Source organism: Gekko japonicus, unplaced genomic scaffold (assembly GCF_001447785.1).
Source record: "Gekko japonicus isolate JY-2015 unplaced genomic scaffold, Gekko_japonicus_V1.1 scaffold462, whole genome shotgun sequence".
NCBI classification, from domain to species: Eukaryota; Metazoa; Chordata; class Lepidosauria; order Squamata; family Gekkonidae; genus Gekko; species Gekko japonicus.
This window is the reverse complement of record NW_015175369.1, coordinates 813,142-829,035: the sequence shown is the minus strand read 5'-3', so window position 1 is coordinate 829,035 and position 15,894 is coordinate 813,142. Positions and strand designations below refer to the sequence as shown.

The 15,894-nt window shown below is 46.3% G+C and overlaps 1 protein-coding gene across 3 annotated transcripts in view; it reads left to right on the top strand.

The window, feature by feature from the left end:
- DMXL2 (Dmx like 2) overlaps nucleotides 1-15,894 on the top strand; it is a 107,144-nt gene that overhangs the window by 67,822 nt on the left and 23,428 nt on the right. For all 3 annotated transcript variants that reach the window (XM_015425487.1, XM_015425486.1, XM_015425485.1), the window contains 5 exons: nucleotides 554-802; nucleotides 9,101-9,282; nucleotides 11,781-11,911; nucleotides 13,569-13,654; nucleotides 14,730-14,931. In XM_015425487.1, coding sequence (XP_015280973.1) covers nucleotides 554-802; nucleotides 9,101-9,282; nucleotides 11,781-11,911; nucleotides 13,569-13,654; nucleotides 14,730-14,931 — 850 coding nt within the window. The remainder of the gene's footprint in view (nucleotides 1-553; nucleotides 803-9,100; nucleotides 9,283-11,780; nucleotides 11,912-13,568; nucleotides 13,655-14,729; nucleotides 14,932-15,894) is intronic.

Here is a 15,894-nt window from a genome sequence, read left to right as displayed (position 1 = left end):
TGGTTCTAGTCAGGGCAAGACAGACATCCCCGGGGCCAGGGACAACCAGAAGACCCTGATTGGTGGTTTGTAAAGCCCTTCAAGGCTCATAGTTTTAAGGCAGTTTCGTTTAAGGAGGAATCGTTAACTCAGTGATAGAGCCTCTGCTTGGCATGCAAAAGGTCCCAGGCTCAATCCCCGGCATCTCCAGTTAAACGGATCAGGTAATAGGTGCTGTGAAAGACCTCTGGGGAGCTGTCGTCAGCAGGACTGATTCAGTAGAAGGCAGCTTCATGCACCCAAGATGTTGTGAGCAATGTTCCCTCTAAGCTGAGTTCGTGTGAGCCAGCTCACAGTTTTTCAGCCTCTGGCTCACACATTTTTGTCTTCGCTCAGGAAGGACGGCTCCAGAGCAAACTTTAATATATGCAGTAGCCAAATCGCTCGCTCACAGCTTTAATGCCAGTAGCTCACAAAGTAGAATTTTTGCACACAAGACTTCGCGGGAGCATTGGCTGTGAGATTCCCTTTTTTGTGAATTGCACCTACCATTCCCTGTCCTCCGTTTCTGCAGGTGTGAGCTCACTTATCAGTCTCCTAAATACAGCCCAGGATGAGGACCAACCCAAGTTAAATGTCTTGCTGTGTGAAGCAGTCGTGGCGGTCTACTTGAGTCTGCTGACCCACGCTCTGGCCACTAATTCGTGCAACGAAATGTTTCGGCTGGCAGCCCATCCCCTGAATGGTCGCATGTGGGCTGCTGTTTTCGGAGGAGGGGTGAAGCTTGTTGTGAAGCCGAGAAGGCAGTCCGAAAATATCCCAGGTAATGTATAGATGAACAGCCTGTAACTGTTGGGGAAGGGTACAGCAAACGACCAGCATGTATCTCACCTGTCCTTCTGTTTGTTCGGATGGGAACCTTTAAGGAGACGTTATGTGTGGTAGCCTGAATAGCCTGAGTTTGTCAGAACTTGGAAGCTAAGTAGGGTTGGCCCTGGTTAGTACTTGGATGGGAGACCATGAAAGAAGGCCAGGGTTGCTATGCAGAGGCAGGCAAGGGCAAACCACCTCTGTTAGTCTCTCGCCTTGAAAACCACGAGGAGCCACCGTAAGTCAGTTGTAACTTAACTGCATATACGTTAAGTTTGTGTTGGAGAAAATGTGAAGAGCTTCTAAGAAACGTTTGTTTCATGGAATCGGGCAGTATTTATCAGCATGATTCTAAACATATTTGCTCGTAAGAAAGACCATATGGGTTTATTTGGGAATTAGACACGGGTAATGTTTAGGACTGCAGCCTCAGTCCATAATGACAAGGAGTTAGAAGACATGTCGATTAGGAATCATGGCTTCCCCCAATTGCCTTTTCATGCAGCATTCTAATTTGTAAAATTCTTATTAGGGGAAATTGACCTACTCTAAAACCTAGCTGTTTAGTCATGCCGGCCACATGACCACGGAAACGTCTTTGGACAGCGCTGGCTCTTCGGCTTTGAAACGGAGATGAGCACCGCAACCCTAGAGTCGGACTCAACTGGCTTTCGAGCAAGGGAACCTTTACCTTTACCTTTTTAAAACCTAGTTAGCATGAAGAAGAATCCTGTGCTGTTAACATTTTTGCCATGCTGTTAAGGTGACCCCACTGCAAAACATATGGCAAGCAATCGTTCCTTTTTTTGGTTTTCTTTCCCCTCTCATGTGGAGGAGGAGGTATTTGTGAATTTCCTGCATTGTGCAGGGGGTTGGACTAGATGGTTCTAGGGTTCTATTTGTTTAAGTTACATTAATAAAAGGAGAAGCACATCATCCTGGCATTTTATATACGAGGAAGTCTGCTTATAATGTGAATCTTGTAACTACTTTGTGTTTCCCACGTCTGACTTCTTTATGTTTATCGGTGACCAGTGTCTGCTTTTGAAAAGAGTACTGTGAAATGTCAATCTAATGGACTAAGTTGGCTAACCTTCAAAGTGCTCTTTGTCCCGAGATAACCTGGATCTGTTGGGCCTGAGGCACGTTGACTCTGAGTTGGCTTTGAAGCCTAAATTCAGCAGGGCTTCCTTGGTTTCTTTAGCGTGCCAATATAATAGCACTCTAAGTGCAGTATAGGAGCTGCGGTGGCTCAAGTGGTTAAGACGCTGAACTGCAGGCTGAGGAAGGTCGGTAGTTCAGCAGTTCGAGACCCGGGTGCCGCATGATGGAGTGAGCTCCCGTCTCTAGTTCCAGCTCCTGCCAACCTAGCAGTTCGAAAGCAAGAAATTGCAAGTAGATAAATAGGTACCACTTCGGTGGGAAGGCAACAGCGTTCCGTGCGCCTTGGTGCTTAGTCATGCCGGCCACATGACCACGGAAATGTCTTCGGACAGCGCTGGCTCTTCGGCTTTGAAATGGAGATGAGCACCACAACCCTCGAGTCGGATTCGATTGGCTTTTGAGCAAGGGAACCTTTACCTTTACCTTTAAGTGCAGTATATATGAGGCGGGTTCGAAAACACTCTTCTTACTGTTGGTAAGTTTGCAGTCAGAATCACATTTTCATCCTGTAAGTGTTTACGTAGTAGTCAGCCCCATTAAACTCAGCAGGATTATTCCAAAGTAAGCATGCTTAGAATCTGGCTGTTAGTTGGATCTATATTCTGCCCAAAGGCCTAACATCTCAGTTTAAAGATGCTGCACTGATCGTGCCTTTCGGATTCACAAACAGCCATTTCAATACACAAAGAAATTGTCTCAATGATACTGAACTCACGTTATGCATGTGCTGCAGGTAGAGTTGCCAGCCCTGGCTTGGGAAATACCTGGAGATTGGGGGGGGGGGTGGAGCCTAAGGAGGGCAGGTTTTGGGGAGGGGGGGGGGCCTCAGCTGGGTACAATGCTATACAGTCCACCCTTCAAAGCAACCATTTTCTCCAAGGGAACGGAAGTCTATTGTCTGAAGATCAGTTGAAATAGCAACCCTTGATGCAGCAAACATAGACCATCAGCGTGGAAGGGGTTATCGCCAAGCACATAAGGGTTTTTTAAAAATTAAATATATGTTATGGTCTCTAAACAAATTCTTGCAACTACCCAGTTTGGTGTAGTGTTTAAGTGCGCTGACTCTAATCTGGGAGAACCGGGGTTGATTCCCCACTCCTCCACTTGCAGCTGCTGGATGACCGTGGGCAAGCCGTAGTTCTGTCAGAGCTGTTCTCTCAAGGGCAGTCCTCGAAAGAGCTCTCTCAGCCCCACCTACCTCACAGGGTGTCTGTGGTGGGGAGGGAAAGGGAAAGGAGTTTGTAAGCCGCTCTGAGACTCCAAGTGAAGGGCAGGGTATAAATCCAATCTCTTCTTCTTCTTCCAAATTAAGTTTTGATGGCTTCTCAAGGGAACTGTGTTGCAGGCAAAGAAAGGGGAATCTCATTGCAACACCATGGTATTTGGCATTAGGTATAGTACTGTCTTGAGAAATCAACTTTCCCCCCAAGTTTCTAGACCTTATGTTTCTGATGAGAGAGTTTAACATCTGTGGACAATGTCTGGTGAAATCAGTCAAGGCTGAAAGAGTAGAAAAGAACAAGAGTCCAGGAGCACCTTAAAGACGAATGAAATTCATGGCAGGGGTAGGAACTTTCGTGAGTCACTGCTCACTTCTTCAGATACATTTGAAGAAGTGAGCAGTGACTCACAAAAGCTCCTACCCTGCCACAAATTTGGTTAGTCTTTAAGGTCCTCCTGGACTCTTGCTCTTTTTCTACTGCTACAGACAACACAGCTACCCATCTATAGCTGAAAGAGATTTCCATGGAGGGGTGGGTAGGGATTCTCATCCTCCCTCATGGCTAACAAAAGAAGAGCAGATTATTTAAACAGTTAAATATATATGACTATGTTTAGTTTATGTACCTTAGACCTTTTTGCACACCATAGGCCTTCTGTTTCTAGCTGTAGAGTTTTAGTCAGTGGGTGGTATAAGCAATCTGAGTTTATGTGTAATCAGGTTGCAAGAGTGTTATGCTGTCCTTTAACTGATTTGATTCAGATAAACCCCAGTGTTTACCTACCAACGTAGAAAATGTAACATCCTTAAAAAACTCGCAGTTGTTGCCACGAACAACTTTGTCAAATAGCAGTGAAATCGCAGTGGGCCCAGGCCCGAAAGACGGTGAGCCGCTTTGTGTGTCGACTGCCGTGTTTTTCCCTTCCCTACAAACTGAATATTCAACTTCAGTTTTAGTTAGATCTTTTACAGCTTTCTTCTCTTCTTTATCTCCTTCATTGTCTGTAGTTGGGACTTAAGTTCTGGCTGGCCGTCATCTTCCAATTCAGGCCTCAGATTATCATTTTTGGATCCTCGGCAGGCTGTGGATAGATTGTGATTTTGTTATTCTCTGCAAGCTCTTAAATCTTGCTGAGGTTTTGATCAAAGGAACGGGTCACTGATCTTCCCATTCATTTCCTTTGATCTGAGGGGAAGGCCTTGGAAGCCCAAACAATGTGATTTATTTAGTTTGTTTATTTAAAACAGGGGTGTCAAAATTAAGGCCCCGGGGCCAGAACTGGCCCATCCCAGGCTCTTATGCAGCCCACAAGCAACTAGCGGAAGGGAAGGAACAGGAGACTGCTGGGGGGGGAGTGGGTGGAGCCACTCCGATTGTGGCCTCAGCATGGTGGACTCCCACAGCAGTCAAGCAGTGTGGGAGCATCTACCCAGTGGTGCACCACTGGGTCTCCAGTCCACCCATGTGGGTTTTCTTTGCCCCCCCTCCCCAGCCCATGGGGCCCTGCAGTGAGGACACACCAACTCCGAGCTTATCAGCTGCTGTTCTTTATACAGTTTATATCTCTGGTACCTGGAATTACATTTATGGCACACATGGCTTGGCCCGACAAAGTCACATTTATGTCAGATCCGGCCCTTGTAACAAATGAGTTCGACACCCCTAATTTAAAACATCTATCAGCCACCTTTCTTCCTTATGAGGCTCAAGGCGGCTTACATAGTGTGGGCACTCCCGTTTGAATCGTGTGGTCTCTGCAGTCCATGTGGGAAGAAAATCCCTATCGTGAAGCAGCCTTGCTGTGATATGCTGAGTCTTGGGTGCTGCTTTCCAGAATCTGGCCCAACGTGTAGGTAGATTTTATCACGATTGTATTATCAAGCAAGCCTGGGGACGACTCAGCACAGACCTTTAGCTATGGTTGTGTTTCTTCTGCTGACCTTTCCTTTCTTGGTCTTAACCATGGTGCTGTGTTAAATCTGTGCTGATGCTCACCGGTGTTACCTTTTTAACCAGGACTTCCTACTAAGCTTTGCAAACCCTGGTTACAAATGACGACCATAGCGCATGTCTTGGTGCATGGCTCTAAGAGTGATGAGTATGCGAGACAGTTTAGATGTGCCCTTTATTATTAGCTGACCATATTTGTTTAAGTTACATCAGCTGTACATAAATGCAACTTAAAAACAAATTTTGTCAAAGCAGTCTAGCAGGGATGGAAGTTAAATCATCCAGAATTCCTCTAAGAACTAACGGAATTCTTCAAAATGACAAGCATAAAACATGGGATATAGTGTGTGTGTGTGTGTGTGTGTGTGTGTGTGTGTGTGTGTGTTGTCATCTTGAATTTTAGGCCTTACATAAGCTGCTGTTGGCTGGCAGTGTAACTTTGTGAAACAACTAGCATAAATTACTGAAAAGAACAACAAGCTTCATACTTAATTTCCTAAGTGCCTTCTTCCCTTCTGATGAAGCTAACTTTCTCTCAATCTAGTAGCTGATCCAGTTTCTGGTGAAACAAAGGACACTAATGAAGGTCTGTAAAGGTGTGCAGAGTAGACAGAACTGACTTGTTTGGACTGATGGTAATCAGCCAGTTTAATTGATCAAGGGGTGGTGGCCCAATAGTTCACCAAAACCAAATATTGTCAAATATCCCATGAAGCCAAGATAGTCCTTGGGCCCAGCAGCATAGTACACTTTCCTCTGTGGATCACCCACTGTAACTGCAGGCATCTCCAAAGAATTCAGGATTCAAGGAGCCCAAACATGCATGATTTGTTGCTACATGAACCGGGTATCCCACGGTTTGTATGGTTCCTCCTCTTGCACATGGCAATTTAAAGGCTTTTATGGCAAGCCACATAATATCTGAACTATAAATAATGTATTAGGCTGTTTTATCGCATTGCCTTCTAATTCTGTAATCCCTCTTGAGTCTCAGTGAGAAAGGTGGACTATAAATTAAATAATGACATAAAGAAATGGTTTGCTGTCCTCCCTACAAGCCAGGATTCCCAACTGGAGTTTGGAATCCTGACTTGCAGGAAAGGAAGTCTTGTAGTAAAGAGAACCTCTGGAATGCTCTCCCCCTTGAGGCTCACCTGCCACCAACTTCGCTTTCTTTTAGGCACCAGGCCAAAATATATCTTTTTACCCAGGCTTTTAATTGGGGCTTTTATCTTACCATCTATCTAAATTGTCTGTTTTATGATCATTTTTATGCTGTCTTGTTGTTAATGGTGTGTCCTTAATGTTGTGATGTTCTTTTAACTGTAAGCCTATTCGAGAAGGACTCCGAAGAGGCAGTGTAAAAATTAGGGATGTGTGCTCGGACATAACTGAGCTGAATATATATCTGAAAAATACCTTATAGGAATTTTTAAAATATAATCGGGTCTCCCAAATATATATGGAATTTTTTTTGGATACCAAAAAATGGGTCCTGAAAAATCCCAGAAATATTCGGGATTAACAGGAATATCGGCAGCTAGAGTTTGCAGGCTCCCAGAACTGGGTTTTTTTACCTCCACCCCCCCACCCCCGTGTCTCCCAGGCCTTGGTTTCTGCTTGCCAGCCTGCTTTAGGTAAGAGTCTGTCCGTTTCAAGTATTTTTCTTTAAAAGTTAGCTCTTGGTTTGTTTTGGGATGGTAGTTTTTCTAGATTCTTGTACTGTATGTTGAGATTCTTGTGATCTTCTTCGTGGTCTCTGTGCATCACACCTATGGTTTCCTATCTGCCTGGCGGGACATAACTACAGACCAATGGATTTTGTCCATTCTGACTCACGGCTATTCAATAGAATTTTTGGACTTTCCAGTATTGCCTGTTTTCCTGGCCGCCCCTCCCACTCCTCCAGGAAATCACACAAAGCCCACTGGTCTGTAGTTCTGTCCCGCCAGGCAGATAGGAAACCATAGGTGTGACTGCACAGATGACCACTCGAAGATAATCAGTTGCAGGTAAGCAACCTGTTTTTCTACATAGGTTGAGATTTACATGGTTTCAGATTCTCAGGTTTTACATAGTTTCATTTTCTTAAGTGTTACATAGGTTCATATTCTCAGGTTTTACATAGCTTGGGTACAGCAATAGCCTTGGGGGGAGATTCTCAGGTTTTACATTTTCCATAGGGTCTATTTTTTCCTCCATAGAAAACAATGGAGGACTGCTGGATGCACTTCATCCAGTTCAAATTTAGGGATTATTTAAAGGATAGGCACCAGCAGCTCCCCTGGAATTTTAGTACCAGCACTTTCCAAAACATTCCTCCCAGCCCCCTGGAAAGATTCCTCATAGGGCATAATTGAGCCAAAAATATTGGAAACCTGAAAAAGAAATCTGGGAAACCAGGAATACTGAGTTTTTCAGCTCCAATATACCTGGATCTGAAAAATACATTTTTTTTGTTTTTGCTGCACATCCCCTAATTAAAATATTCTTTTAAAATGGCCGCTTGTGGTCCAAACATAACAAACTGTGGTTTGCCATGAAAGCACACGTCTTTAATTAGGTTGCCATACAGGAAGGGAGCTGGGGGAAGGATGTGGATCCCTCGGGTCTGTTATTATTTCAGAACAGGGCCAGTGGCATGGCTGTCTCTCTAACTGCATTTAGAGACCACTCTTGCTTTATAGCCTATCAATTACATACCTTTATTGGCATAACAGAACCACTTTACAGCCAGGGCGCAAGTACAGAACTGAAAATCAATAGGTCTCACCATACAGAATTGTCTTTCATTTTAGTACGTCAGCTAAATAGTTAGCCGCAGTTTCAGTAACATCTGGAATGGAGTCATTCAGGAGAAAACAGCACTTACATTCATTAGTCAGATGTCTTTTTGATTGTAATACATTGAAGAGTATTTTTTCCAGAATCAACTCATCGAAGAAACAATCCAAAATTATGTGGTTAACTGAGTCCAAGGAATTTAGACCGCAGGGGCCAATTTTGTCCTGAAGTGGAGAGTGTTAGTGACATGGCTGTCTCTCTAACTGCATTTAGAGACCAGTCTTCAGTGCTTGCTGTGCTCCTTTTAGTTTTGCTTATTTTAAAATATTTTATAACCGTTCAGGGATAACCCCGGAGATCCAGGCCAAAAGCCAAGTATGGAGGGAAACTGTTTAGTCTTTTAACAATCGTGCTAATCTGACATTATTAATGTGCACCATTACAGTTTGGGGGTGGGGTCTTTGCTGGTTCACAACAACAATTTTTAAAAGGTGGAATAAATGTCTGGGTCCCCTTCCCAATTATTATTTTTTTAAATGCTTGACCAATACTTGACAATATTTGGCTGGTGTTAGACAAAATCCGTTTGGTTTAATATTTTTGGCTGGCTCAATACCCAGCCCTGTGTGTGTTGCTGGAGAAATCTATACTCCAGAGAGTGAGCATGTTTGGAACAATGTGGGTGTAATCTTCAGAACGGCCTCACCTGACCCGAATGGGAAAACGTGATTTTACATATTAATGTTTAAAAATCGCCACAATGCTCTAGTAATATTTTCAACATAAGCTTTCTTACAAAGTTTACACTGTTAAAGAGATTCTCATTATAGACTCAAAGCTTTATCTGATATACATTAGTCTCGCGGTGGCTACTCTGATTAACTTTTGTTGGGTGCGAAATAGCTTTTCTACTTCTGTTGGCTCTATCTGAAGATTTCAGTACCTCTTTTTAGCGGTGGATTAGCTGCAAATAGCTTAGCACTTTTTTTGTGTGTGTTCCCAGTCTAAGCACTTTGATTATCGGTGCACTTTCGATAAGATTGAAATCTGTGCAAAACGCTCTAAATAACAATGAAGGTGCCAGTTGGTAAACTACCCTCAGGGCTCTTTAACTGCTCTGTGTTCAGCACCTCCAGTAGCTTCCGAAGAGATGGATAAGCATCGCCGTCGATTCAACATGAGGATGCTGGTGCCGGGGAGACCGGTGAAAGACAGTGCCGTACCTCCCCCCGTGCCTGCAGAAAGGCCATCCTACAAAGAAAAATTCATCCCTCCAGAGCTCAGCATGCTGGACTATTTTGTTGCCAAGGTAGGTTGTTCTCCATATCATGGGAAAGTCTGAGAGCCAGTTTGTTGTAGTGGTTCAGAGCGCGGACTCTAATCTGGGAGAACTGGGTTTCATTCCCCACTCCTCCACATGCAGCTGCTGTTGTGACCTAGGCTCAGTCATAAGTTACTTCAGAGCTGTTCTCTCACGAGCAGTCCTTGAGAGAGCTCTCTCAGCCCCACCGACCTCACAGGGTGTCTGTTGTGGGGAGGGGAAGGGAAAGGAGTTTGTAAGCCACTCTGAGACTTCTTTAGGTAGTGAAGGGTGGGGTATAAATCCAATCTCTTCTCTGTCTTCTCTTCTGCCTTTAAAATAAGGCAACATTTCAGCCAAATGGAGCTACATCGAGCAGTACCATTGGCTCATCTAGCGATCCTTGCTGGGAAGGGATGCACGGGTGGTGGTTGTCTATCAGCAATCCCTGGGCTTTGCTCTCGTCCTTCCGTTGGCGCTTCTAGAACAACTTTTGTAGCTAGTGCAGACTTGAAGCTTCTCAACCATGGGAGGGCACTTCTGGAGCGTGTATTCCCAAGGCCAGTCAGTGCTAAGCAGGTTTCCTGCTGAATCCAGAATCTTGAAGATGGTCGCTGGCAAAGCAAGAGGGTAGTAAAAATGGGGGAGTCATGCCCAGTGCCAGTTCTGGGTTTTGCGAAGCTTCAGGCAGAGGGTCCCCAGTCCCTGCTCGCATGCTCGTCCCCACCCCGCCCATCCTCATGTCTCCCCACTGGCTGTGTGTCCTTCCCCTGCCTGCTTGGGAGACCTCCCACCAGCCGTGCTCTCACCTGCTCCATCCACAGCCCTGGAAGGGTGTACAACTGGGAACGTGAGTGGGAGAGCACTAGCAAGTGAGTAGGAAGCGGGTCCGCATCCGTGGGCCTTCCTAACATCCCTGGGCCCCGGCAGCTACACCCCTCAGGGTATGCTGATGCCGGCCCTGGTCGTGCTGCCTCCAGTCTTCCAGTCTAGAGTACAGGCCCTGGAGGCTAAAAGATAAAATGCCGTCTTTTGATATTACATAATCTAAAAATCCCATTATTTCAACCCTAGGTAAGCAGGCAGAAGCAACCAAAAACTTCTCCGCCACCCTGCCTGGCTGAGAATCTCCTCCCCAAGGAGGTTTTTCATACCGAATTTTTATTGTCGTCTCTGTTAGGTTTGGGAGTCTGTTTCTGACTGGATAAATAATACCTTGGATCCAGGCAACTGTGAAGGGAAGGAGGGTTCGTGAATGAGGCTCTTTGCCAATTTCTCCCTCCCCACTTCTTCGGTGGCTCCCCTCAAAAAGCCACATTTGACCCTTGAGGTGGGATGAAATGCCGTGGGAGGAGTAATCGCAGGAAAGAAGGATTGCTGGAAATTGCCCTCCTAAGTATTTTTGCATAAAGAATGAGAACCCGTGAAAGACTGGCGGAAGGAGGTTTGGGCCAGCCCCCTTACCCCTGTGTGCCCAACACCATTCCCAAGAATTCCCCGACCCTCAAGGCAAGGTTTTTTTTTTGGGGGGGTGACAAAAGACCCTTTTCCATCAACTCCCATTTGCAGTGGTTTGGATCCAACCCTATAAAATTAAGAAGCACTTTAAGATTGACATGGTATGTGGGGGAGAAAAACTCGATCATGATACGAAAATTGCGTCATACCCACAGCTAAACAATGAATTTCACGCTTTCAGGAAGGTTTTACTTTTATTGAAAAGCCATGGATGCGGTAACAGGAACACTGTTAGGAATGGCGGGGTACCTGTGCGCATAATAGGATATAGGGCATTCGTATGCAAACCCCCCCCCAGCAATAACCAATTAGGTGGGCTCCCGCTCGCGGGAGACTGCTGGACCCTCTTAACGGTTGCGAAGCTGGGAACGGAGACGCTCCCACGGACGATAGACACCACAATCTCCACCAGTACAACTTCAAAGATAAGCGTTGCAGCTCTGAAGCAATTAAGCGCATGGGAAGGAATGCAAAGCAATTAGAAAACATCTCCACACTCACGGCAGCATAGCTGACAGGTATGTGGGGGAGAAAAACTCGATCATGATACGAAAATTGCGTCACACCCAAAGCTAAGGTGCGAATTGGCGAACCCTTATTCCAGTCTTGCCCCTGGTCGTGAACTCTCTAGGTGAGCCTCACGAGAGTTGTCCTCTCTCCCCTTCTGCTCCCTTATCCTCAATAACACTGCCTTGGGTTATGGGATACTGTTGTAAGGATCACTCCAAGAACAAGTTTTGAGTCCAGTGGCACCTTTAAGACCAACAGAAGTTCATTCAAGGTGTGAGCTTTCGTGTGCGTGCACACGAAAGCTCACACCTTGAATGAACTTTTGTTGGTCTTAAAGGTGCCACTGGACTCAAAACTTATTCTACCACTTTGGACCAACATGGCTGCCCACCCGGACCTAACGCCAAGAAAAGGTATGCGATGTTCTTAGAAACCCTCTGGTGTGTAGCATTATCATTATTATAATCTTATATTTGCAGCCGTTCCTTCCTTTATCTGACAGCGGGGTGATCTACGATTCCGATGAAAGCATTCATAGCGAAGACGAAGATGAGGATGCCTTCCTATCTGATACTCAGATCCTGGAGCACAAGGATCCCAACTCGTACAGGTAGGTAGCAGCAGTCGCTGAGCTAAAAATATCGGAGATGTGCATTGACAGGACTCTTAAGGGACTTTTCTTTAGCCAGTGCGCTAAGGTGTATCCTGATTGCACGAATACCCCACGGTCGTGCGTCCACCAGACCCTCTATCAATTGAGAAGAACGGGGGCGGTGGCACAGGCAGTTAAATGCCTGTAAAAATAGTCCTCTCGAACAGCTGTAACAGCGGTTCGAATACCACCGTGGTCGGGGTGAGCTCCCGACCCTTGCCCCAGCTCCTGCCAACCCAGCAGTCCGAAAGCCCCTCGGGGCAATTAGGTATATGGGTACCTGTCCGTAGGAGGACAGGGGGGTACCCCTCCCTCGAAATCGGGCTCCAGCCGAGCGAGGAATCGAGAAGCGGCGGCGACATGGCGGCGGTCAGCACGGAGGAGATCAAGAGAGGCAGTGACATCCCAAGGAGGCGGTTGGCTCGGCAGCTGATGACGTGGCCTGCAGGAGGACGTCCGGAGCTGCAAGGACGTTGTGACGCCCACCGCGGCTGCGCACCAGGGCCCATAACCAACAACCCCCAAGAGGAGTCACCAGAGAGCCGAAAGAACAGCGGAGACCGCGGAAGACGCACCGGAGAAAATTGGAAGAAGTCGCCCACTCGCTGGATAAACGAACGATCGGAGCCGGGAGGGTATCTGGTAGGGCTCCCCCCACCCCAGACGTACTGTGGCCATAGTTAGGGTTTCTGCATAGGTCTCTGCACCATGCACCGTGTAAGCTGCTCAGAGCCCTTCGGGGGTGACCGGGGTACAAATTGAAAGTATAAATAAATAAATAAATAAATAAAACCCAAGGAAGAAAGACACACACCACCCGGGGAGGGAAGAAAATGTCTCATTTCCCCGGTGTCTTCTGCGAACTGTCACAGGACCCAAGCGCTGGTACTCACAGTACTTAGAAATAAAAAATCCCCCAACATTCCTTTTCTCTGGGAGAGAGAAGCAGAGTGTAAACAGGGAGCCTTTCTGCACTCTCCTTTTAATCCATGTTCATCGCTTTGTTCTCCAAGCAATTCTTGGAGCCTTCTATTTCAGCCTTCTTTTGAATCCAGGTTTTTTTCCCCATTCTGCACTAAAATTGAATTCAACGTTCTTTATATTCCGGTTTTTTTCCCCCCATTCTGCATTACATGTCCTCCTTCAGTGGTCAGCCCGATTTCAGCCTGCTGTCGCCCCGGGTTATTTGGATGCTGTTTTGTCCTGGACTTAAATTGTCTCGACTCGAACACTGAGAAAATCCGGAGTGGCAGGCAAATGCGGAAAGGACCTTGGTCAGGGAGTTTATCCGAAGCCCTGTAGATCATGTTTCAGCACTGTTTGTGATCCGTGGGGAGGGGGACCCAGAGATGACAATCTGAAAACAACTGTAATAGGATTCGGCAATCGACTCTACTTAAAATTGTTTGCAGAACCGTCTAATCCTAGAACGCAGTGTTCCGGCGAGCGAGCCTCTAGTGCATACATGCCTGCAACCTCTCATTGTCCGTTTACTATTAATCTTGAGAAATGTTTCTCTAAAAATATGGGTAGGGCACCAGGGCTAAACTGGAACCTTTGTACAGAAATGTATGAAGCTCGTCGCAATATATAACACTTGTTTCTCTTTCTGCAGCTGGGCCCTTATCCATTTGGCAATGGTAAAACTGGCACTGAACAATATTAAGACCTTTTTCCCTATTACTGGTCTAGAAATATCTGGTGAGTTGTGCTGTTGTACTTACGTGTACTACCCTGAAACGGTGCCGCCTCTCCTGAGCCTAACTGTTATGAGAGCCCCTTCTGGGTAGCCCTTCCTTGATTTCCTGTCCCCTTTTTCCTTAGTCTCATTTCCCACCTTTTCTTCAGATTCTTATTCTTAGTCCTTTGCCCTACTATGTGCCCCTACATTCAGCTTTTTTGCCTCTGGGCTCCCCTGCCTTATGTCCTTCCACTTCTCAGCCTGCTTTCTGCAAGGCTTCAATGCCAGCCAAACTTTCCCTTCCCTCACAACTAATCCGGAAGACTGGTCAGTTTCCTGAGCGGCTGAACATCCTGTGCCACCTACAGCTAATCAGTCAGTCCGTCTTGGAGGCGTCATTGCCCTGAGCTCAACACAATACAGTTTTTCCACAAGTTTGGGGCCCACAGGGGACTCACAGGCAGGGGAAATCACTCCCTCCCCCTCTCTCCCTGATGGCACTTGCTCCGTTTCCCCACTGTCTCCACCACCACCTCCTTCTCCTTCCACCTCAGCCCTTTTCCCTCAGCCTTTATTCCCCTCCTTCTACCTCAGTCTCCCCTTCTACCTCCAACTGTTACATTGCTGTCTGTTTTGATTTCCCTCCCCCTGCCCAGCTATCTTCAACACTTCCTCACATTTGTACTCCACACGAGGCACAGATCTATGCATCATTTTGGGTTGCCTTGGCAATCCAAAATGGCACCCAAGATGCACTTTCATGAGATATTGTGTGGCAAGGAAATCTGTTTCTCACTACGGTGTCTGCTTATGCACAGATATGGCTTGTCTGAGGGGCAAGGTTGGGGAGGTTAAAAAAAAGAAAGTCTTTAAACATTTTGTACTTTTATTCAGACTTGGGGTTTCCTTTTGGGGTTACCAAAAATCTAGCTTAACTCTGGCTAGTGTCCCCTATTAGGGTCAGCTGTTGCTCTTAGACCCATTGTAAGGATTGTCATGGTACTATTTTTTTCGCTGCAGGGGGTTGTTTGACTGTTGCACGAATTCACAGTTTTGGATGAGCAGAGTTTGCTTTGTTTTCATGTCGCTGTCCAGATCTTCCAGTCAAGTCGCCACTGGGAATTGCCGTGATTAAAAACTTGGAGAACTGGGAACAGATCCTGCAGGAAAGAATTGACCAGTTTGAAGGTCCGCCACCGAATTACATTAATACTTATTTCCCTGAGCTTGGAACAGGTGCCGGAGCAGCTGCCGCTCGAATAAAAGCGATGGTTGACCCTGAGAACACCCCATTCAAGTATGAGAGATTATTCTTTTTTTGTTTTGTTTTTGAAGCAAATGACGTTGGTGATGAGCAAATTGTTGCCCTTTAGAGGTGTTGCCCTGTTAGTATATTTCAGCAAAGATAGCATCTTAAAGACTGACAAATGTTTATTCCAGCATAAGCTTTCATGGGTTGACTATTCTCTGAACAGGATGGAAAGGTGGAATAAAACATTTATTATTGTTATTGGTGCTGCTGCTGTTGTAATTTAGAACTCTTTTCATCAGATGTACGCAGTGGATCTAGATGGATAGGTATGAGGTTATGATTGTTCGAGGGTTCGAGGAAATTCATGGGAGGTGGGTCCATTAATACCTACTAGCCAGAGCAAGTAGAGAGACCCTCCGCCATCAGAAGCAGCAAATCTCTGAACACCTGTGCTAGGAGGCAGCATCAGGGGAAGACCTAGACCTCTGTGCTCTGTTGGCCCTCAGGGACCGCTGTGTGAGACAGGATGCTGGACTAGATGGACTTCTGGACTGAACCATCAGGGCTCTTCTTTTGCTCTTACATTCTAAGGGGGGGGAGTTGCAAAATCAGGGTCCAGAGAGTGATGAAATGTAGGAAATACAAGACAAGAAATATCATTCTAGTTGTATCTGAAGAAGTGAGCAGTGACTCACAAAAGCTCTTACCCTGCCACAAATTTTGTTAGTCTTTAAGGTGCTACCAGACTCTTGCTCTTTTCTAAAGATAAGATGTAAATTATATAAAACAAGAAAGAAGACCCGCGAAACTCGCGGGGGGGGGGGCTCCAAACTCAGCAGCCGGAGGAACCAGCAGGAGCAGGTAAGCTCTCCCCCGCCATCCCGCCGGTTCCTCCATCTCCTCCACACACACCCCGCCTCCTCCCCCAGCTCCGAATCGAGGCCTGCGCGGCTTGCAGTCGCCGGGCCTTCGCCGCCTTCCCCCCCCCCTTTGCAAGCGAGGCCCGCA